General features: G+C 39.9%; 1 protein-coding gene, 1 long non-coding RNA gene and 1 other non-coding gene across 4 annotated transcripts; 2 read left to right on the plus strand and 1 right to left on the minus strand.

The window, feature by feature from the left end:
- Positions 1–315: 315 nt before the first annotated feature.
- Positions 316–2689, plus strand: LOC111433393. Of its 2 annotated transcripts, XR_002708787.1 has the most exons (4): positions 316–692; positions 895–1186; positions 1271–1349; positions 2553–2689. It is a non-coding gene; the product is annotated as an uncharacterized LOC111433393 (long non-coding RNA). The 2 variants fall into 2 exon arrangements; XR_002708788.1 differs by lacking the exon at positions 895–1186.
- A 270-nt stretch (positions 2690–2959) lies between these two features.
- Positions 2960–4418, minus strand: LOC111433394. The gene is made up of 2 exons (XM_023070446.1): positions 3063–4418; positions 2960–3007 (listed from the first exon to the last, which is right to left on the minus strand). The coding sequence occupies exons 1-2, from the start codon at positions 4416–4418 to the stop codon at positions 2960–2962; spliced, it is 1404 nt and encodes a 467-aa protein (XP_022926214.1).
- On the plus strand, positions 3799–3904 carry LOC111433478. Its single transcript, XR_002708827.1, has one exon. It is a non-coding gene; the product is annotated as a Plant small nucleolar RNA R71 (small nucleolar RNA).
- Positions 4419–7313: the final 2895 nt, after the last annotated feature.

Below are 7313 nucleotides of genomic sequence, written 5' to 3' on the forward strand. Positions count from 1 at the left end.
AAATGGGCTTCCTCTTTCTTTCTCTTTATTCTTTGTGGAAAAGGAGGTGATGGTGTGTATGTTCTGCTCTCTTGTCCACTGCTGGCTGTTGTTTGCATTTTAGGCTGCTCCTTAATTTGTGCATAATCCTTGCTGTGTTCTTTCTGTACAGCAGCTTCCTCATTTCTCTGTTGTGTTGTAATACCCGAATTTTTAGATAAATAAATAAAAAATAAAAATAACACATAGGGGCAAAAGGGTCATTTTGCCCCTACTCTTACCCAAGGGGTCTCGTTGTTTGGGGTCTAAAAGAAAGAGAAAAGAAAAGAAAAGAAAAGAAAAAGAGAGAGAAAGGAGAAAGGGAAGAAGTTAGGGTTTTGGGAGAGAGGAAAAGCAGAGATGATAATCGTCGTTTGAAGATCGAAACTAAGGCAAGAAACTTCGAAGTAATACTTCTCTCGGTGCTAGAAAAGGAGTTTGGGTGGTGGATTCACTCATTCCGGCAAGAAAATCCGAGAACGGACAAAGTAAGGTTCCGAACTTCTTGTTTCGATTTTATCTAGATCTGAGGAGTTTCATGAGCATTAGATCTGGAGTTTTTGAGGTATGTGACTAAAGTAAGATTCTCACATGTTTCTTGAAGTTCTTGGACGAGAATCGGACGAAAATCAGAGTTTAGTCGGACTTCGGGTAAACGATCGAAAATAGAAAATGTGAGTTTTTCTGTATATTTGGACGGCCTTAACTCATCCGGTGTTCAAGAAAAAAATATAATGTAGAAGTAGAATATGAGATCTATAATTTACGTGAAGAAACTTTGTTGATATGGATTACGGATTGAAAGATAAGAAAATTGGAAGAAAATAGATCGAAAACGGCAAAAACTCACGTTTCTGGAAAATTTGGAAAACTCAGGAGGAGAGAGAGGAGGCCTCTCCGCCACGCGTCGGCCGGCGTACGGAGGAGCGCGGCAGGACCTATGAGCGACACGTGGCGACCGCGGGATGGAGAGTCATGTCCCACTAGTTAGACGACACGCGTCAAGGCGCGGATTCGAGCCAACCCGAGTCCGATCCGGCGCTCCTCACGCGACCCGGGAACCACGCAAACCGAACTGAACCGGCCGCTGGCCCGCGGCTGCGCGGGAATTCACGCGTGGACACGCGCGCGTAGAATCCGCGCGTAGTACACCCTCCAGAGCGCGTGAGTGCCTATTTTCCCTCCGTTCGACCTCCATTTGCTTGTTTTTTCGCCCGGATTTCAACTCTGATCCTATTTTTATGTGAATTAGGACCTATCAAGGAAATTCCAGAATTTTTGGAACCTTTTCCGGCAAATAATTCGAGCTTGGGAAGGCACGCGTCAACCAAGTAAGTAGCCATTTGGATTTCCACGAGCAGTACTTGTAGGAACCGCTAGGAACAAGCATGCATGCTACCACCTATGAAATTAGCTAGCCGAACTTAGCGTGTTATTATAGAAACTGCGAATATAAGATGATTATGGAAAGCTAGATACAAAATGTGTATTAAATCTGTTTTGGTTGAGACTCTGGTAATGTATGTATGCATGAGGAGGTTGGGAAACTTGTGAAATCTGCGCTCCGGGTAAAGATGGACGTTATCTTCCCGTTGAGCATGTTTGATAATTTTCCATGAACTGCTGCGTGTAAACTCTATTTTATGATGATTGCTTGTATTATCTCTCTTGATGAATAGGAAGAAATTATGAGCTTAGATTAGAATGCTTATGGCTAAATAAGCTAGACGTGACCCTAGATTGGGGGACCTCTAGAATACCGTGCAATTAGACCCGCGAAATGATTACCAGCGGAACCAAAACCCAGAATTCCAAACCCGATAGGTTTGTGACACCAGGCACGAGAATCCTAGAGAAATACGAATCCAAGTCTAAGCCATCAAGTTTCACCTTAGAAAGAATAATAGGTCACCACGGTAACTGTAGGTAGCCCGTTAGAGTTGAGCAGTATAGATAGTGTCATCAGAACCTCCACTTCCCTCTCTCCTCCAATACCATACCATCGAGACAGAGCTCCGGTACGGTGATCGTTGAGCTTTGAAGATCCGGATAGGGAAGTGTGACAGTGCCTAGACCTAGTGGTGATAGCTAAGGGGTCTTTTGAACAGGACTCCTGGGCCGTAGAAACTCGTCCCTGAGCGGGGGACGTGGAGCCACTTAGGATGACTCAGTAGCTGACCGGCACACAGGGGGTCGCATCCCGTTTTGTGGATGTATGGTCCCGTGTGAGGGTCGTCAGTTAACCTCCACGGATGATGTTCAGAGAGAGAGTCACGTATTCAGATCCAGCCATACGATCCCCTTAGATTTGCTTATGAGGTCGCGCCTCACCTCAAGACACTGATCATTTCACTGCATAAGATGGGCAAGTCTTTTATGATACAGAAAGAGAGTTGTAGCTTAGATCACTCTCCTTAGAAACCCGAGAAAGACCGTGGTTACCTACCAAGATAAGGATGCGAAAATAGCCTACAAGTAGGCTGCTTACTGAGTATATTTTTATACTCACCCCTTTCTCCCCTTTTTTTTTTCAGGTACCAGTCGATACGGGGAGGTGCTCGAGAGCTGTGCAGTCACAGAGGGGTGTCGTTCCGGAGCGTCAGTCCCTTGTCAGTCTTTTAGAGTCCTTTGTCCGTTTTCATATTTAGAGTCTTTTGTATTTCGTTTTTGCATTTGCAATTTCCTTTGTAATATTTTCGAAACAAATCTCTTTTTTCTTTTGTTTTAATTGAATGATATTTTTACCCTTTTACTTTGCTTTTCTTTTCTTTTATTTTCTTTTTGATTGTTTTCGATTTCGTCCTTTTAGTCACGATTTCGATTCTTCGAAGCCTCGAAAATCGGGTCGTGACATGTATATCAGCAGTTTCTTGGGAATGGCTGTCACCTTGTTCTGCATTTTTTTCTCCTCTGTTGGGTATTTTTTTTCTACTTCTCAACTCTATTGCTTGACATTGCTCTTTGCCTTCTCTTTTTGATGTTTCGGTGTCTGCTGGCAGCTTTCCAAGAGGCCTATTTCGTAACTCAGTTGCTAATTGACCTACTTGAACTTCCAAATTTCTCAATGAGGCTTGTTGATTTTGTATCACGACATCATTTTTAGCCATATATTCCTTTATTAGGCTCTCAATAGATGTTCCCAATGTGTATTGAGCTTGGGGAATTCCTTTCCCTTGGGTGTTGACTTGTTGAGAACTATAAGCCAATTGATTTTGTAATCCAAAACCCGGAGGGTAATTTGCTTTAGGTGGCATTTGTTGGTTGTATGAGCCTTGTCCCTTCCATGAGAAATTTGGATGATTTCTCCACCCCGGATTATAAGTATTTGAGAAGGGGTTATTTTTTGGGTTGCCTTGACTAGCTTGATTCCCGACATAGAAAATTGAGGCCGGATTGCTTGGACATTGATCAAAGGTGTGTTCCTCTCCACAATATACACAAGATTCGGCTGCTGTCTGGTTAATTACAGCAACTGTATGGACTGGTGCTTTGATCATGGAGTCTTGCCCCAATGCTAGATTTTGTAAAATATTAGTCACCGAAGCTAGTTGAGCATTGATAGAAGACAAAGCATCAACTTCAAGTACTCCTCGAGTCTTCCTTCCTGGGTTGCTTCTCACATCGGCCCATTGACAATTGTTAGATGCTATTCTCTCTAAAATTTCATATGCTTCATTGTATGTCTTTGACAAAATGGCTCCATTGGCGGAAGCATCAACTACTTGTTTAGTAGCAATATTTAATCCATTGTAGAAAGTCTCCATTTGTATACAATGAGGTAGTCCATGGTGAGGACACTTTCTAAGCATCTCCTTAAATCTCTCCCAAGCTTCACTTAGTGTGTCATCTTCAAACTGTTGAAAAACAACAATCTCATTTCTGAACCGTGCATTTCTAGTGGGTGGGAAATATTTGATCAAAAATTTCTCTACTAGACTATTCCACGAATCAATTGTTCCCAGTGCTAAGGTATTCAACCATGATTTAGCACCATCCCTCAATGAATATGGGAATAAGCTCAGTCTAATCACGTCTTTATCAACTCTCTGAAATCGAAATGAGTCACTAACTCCCAAAAATGACTTTAGATGTAGGTGGGGATCTTCCGACGGAAGTCCATGAAATTGCCCAATGGTTTGCAACATTTGAAACATCACGGGCTTTAGCTCAAACGTGGTTGCTTGCATTTCGGGTCTAATAATGCACGGATTTAGCTCTTCCACAGCTGGGTGTGCATATGCTCGGATCGCTCTTTCTCTGTCATCTGCTAAATGAATGGCATTGGCAGTAATTCTCTCTTGATTAGCCATCATCGCTGGATTTTCAAACTCCCGATTCAACTGGGCTCCAAGTTCTATTTGCTGTATATTCTGTTCTGTCATTTTCTTTTTCTCCTTCATCCTTCGTCTAAATGTTCTCTTTATTCAGGATCCAAAATAAATTCCAAACCCGTAGGTGGGTTCATACACAGAATTCTGTAGCAGTAAACTCAATTCTTCAGCAGTAAATATAGCAGTAGAAAATTCAGCTTCCTTGACTTCTTTTTGGTTCCAACTCACGAAAATCTACAAGTAAAATAACCAAATTAGGTTCCCTGGCAACGGCGCTAAAAACTTGATCGCTTATGGATGTATATAATAAAATGACGTAAAATTCACAAGAATAAGTGCAAGTATACACTATCACAAGTAGCAAGTAATAAGTAAATTATCGATTCCACAAAGAACCTATCTTTTTGGTTAATTTTATCGCTGGAAATTTAAGTGAGTTTTTGGGTAACATTCAAATGGGTGTTGGAGATTTTAACTATTTAAACAAAACTAAAACAGAGTGCCACTGCTGTCGAAAAACAGAAAATGATAAGAAAATCAATTATAATGAGGAAGGTTCGGCTAAGAGAGATTAAATAGATAAGTTGTTGAGTTTTGTGGTAGATTTTAGTTCCTTTTAATAGATTCTCAAGCCCACTTCCGAGGGTCATGAATGGTGATTATTTCCATAATCGTTTTTAATTTCTATTAACAAGGCTCTAGGGGAAGAATTATTCCTAACCCTTCTATTACCCTTCAAGTCTCCTTGCTAAGGAACTAGAGTATTAAAGAGGATTTCATTACTTCCTCTCTTCTCCCGAATAAGAGAACAACTATGTAGGTAAAGTAGCTAATTAAACATACATGTAAATCATTAATAACAACTCTTTAATAAACTAAAATCATACCGTCAACATACTTAAACTATATAAAACTCTCTCGCCTCCCCTATTAAGTTTAGCTCTCCATACAAACTGAATTAAACAGAGGAATTTGCATCTTCATCATGTAAAATTGATGAAATAAGGAAAAAGAATAAGAAAATAGAGAGTTATCCTGGTTTGTTGCCGTTCGTTAATGGAAGTTCCCTTCTCTTGAGCTCTCACGTCCACCTCTTTGTCCTAATCAATCCTTGTTGGTCTCTTTTTCCTTCTGCTGTCAACAACGGCTGAATTAGGGTTTTCTTCTTCTTCTCTGGTTTCACAGCAGTTCACTGCAGCAGAAGCTGTTGCTGTGTAATTCGATTTTCTCCCAAAAAATGTGGCTCCTCTTCTCTTGGTCTTCCTTTTCCTTTTATATTGAGCATGAGTTCCCCTTTAGGGCTGAAAAAGAATAAGTAGTCCACATAGGATGTTCCTCATTGGGTAGTCAATGACCCACTTGGACTGATGATATGGATTTAAAATTTCCATGTCATCCCCCATTTGTTTCCAAATTTGCTATTCCCACATGGTTTAGCATAAATGTCTGAAATTTTACCATATAACTCAATTAAATATACAATTAAGATCGATTTATGTCAAATCATATTTTTTTCATGTTAGACCGCAACAAACGATTTCATGCTCACTAAGTAGAATAAAGAGGGTAATAATTGAGAAAATGGTGAATAAGAGTGCAATATTAACTACAAAAAGACTTGATATAACTTTACATTTAGAGAGTTGTCACTTTTCATTAAAAAAAAATCATAATTAGAAGAATTAATCACGTTTAAATAATTTTATTGTTAAAGCCTATTCACCTCCTCTAGGGTGCCATACCGTTCAAACAATAGTCTAGCCCAAGGACCTTGGTTTTGAGTTCTTAACTTTGGTTCTTATCTAAAGACCTTAGTTTTGAGATTCTAGGTTTTTAGTTCTCAAAATTTGTATCTTGATCTACATTCTAGTTCTTATTCGTAGTTCTTAATTCTTGTCCCTGATTCTTGTCCTTGTCCTTAGTCTTGCTGTTGGTTCTTATCCTTAGTTATTGTTCTTGTTTTTGTTCTCATTTTGTTCCCTAAGAGACTTCACCCCTAGGATTTATGGTACAAGACATGAACCTGACAACCTGTGTCTAAGGATTCATGCATTTTAAGTGACACAATGCCAAGTAACGGACAACAAAAGGAATAAGTAGCTAACCAAGTAATAATATAAAATGACCATAGTGACGGGTATTCCGGATATTCTATCCTTTAACACCACTTGTCCTAAGAACGAGACTTGTCGCAACCAAGATTCACACTTGGAGAACTTGACATACAACTTATTCCCATAGTGGTTAGGACTTTTCAGAGGTGTTCCTGGTGTTCTAGGTCTGTTTTCAAGTACTATAGGATATCGTCAATGAACACAATAACAAATGTGTCCAGACAGTCTATGAATATCGGTTCATTAATTCCATAAACACAGCTAGGGCATTGGTGAGGCCAAATGACATCACTACGAACTCGAAATGACCGTACCTTATCCTAAATGTTGTCTTTGGTACGTCTTTTTATTTAATTTTGATTTGGTGTTAACCTGACTGAATGTCTATCTTGGAGAATATCGTTGCCTCTCTAAGTTGATCGAATGGGTCTTCTATACGAGGCAGAGGGTATTTGTTCTTTATGGTTCTCTTATTTAACTCTATATAACGATGCACAGACACATCGATCCGTCTTTCTTTTTCACAAACAACACCAGCGCATCCCAAGGGGATACACTAGGTCGAATAAAATCTTTGTTCAGTAGGTCTTGTAACTACGTTTTGAGTTCTTTCAACTCTCCTGGCACCATACGATAGGGTGCTTTGGAAATAGGCCCAATTCCTAGCTCGAGTTCTATAGCAAAGTCGACCTCTCGTAAAAGGGGTATTCCTTGTAGGTCTTCCAGAAGAATTCATTTACTACTGGTATGTTGTCTAAGGTCTTTTGTTTTCCTCTTACATCTATGACACATGCTAATATAGCCCAACTGCCTTGTTGGACTAGTTTCTTTGCTTTCATCATTGAGACTA

This window comes from Cucurbita moschata, unplaced genomic scaffold (genome assembly GCF_002738365.1).
Source record: "Cucurbita moschata cultivar Rifu unplaced genomic scaffold, Cmos_1.0 Cmo_Scf00042, whole genome shotgun sequence".
Lineage (NCBI taxonomy): Eukaryota > Viridiplantae > Streptophyta > Magnoliopsida > Cucurbitales > Cucurbitaceae > Cucurbita > Cucurbita moschata.

Bases quoted from the DNA above. Each gene is read 5' to 3' on its own strand.
- LOC111433394 (XM_023070446.1), bottom strand. From the start codon at position 4,418: ATGAAGGAGAAAAAGAAAATGACAGAACAGAATATACAGCAAATAGAA. The intron at 3,008-3,062 runs GTAGGTCAATTA...AGCTGCCAGCAG, and splicing joins TGAGAAATTTGGAAGTTCAA to ACACCGAAACATCAAAAAGA.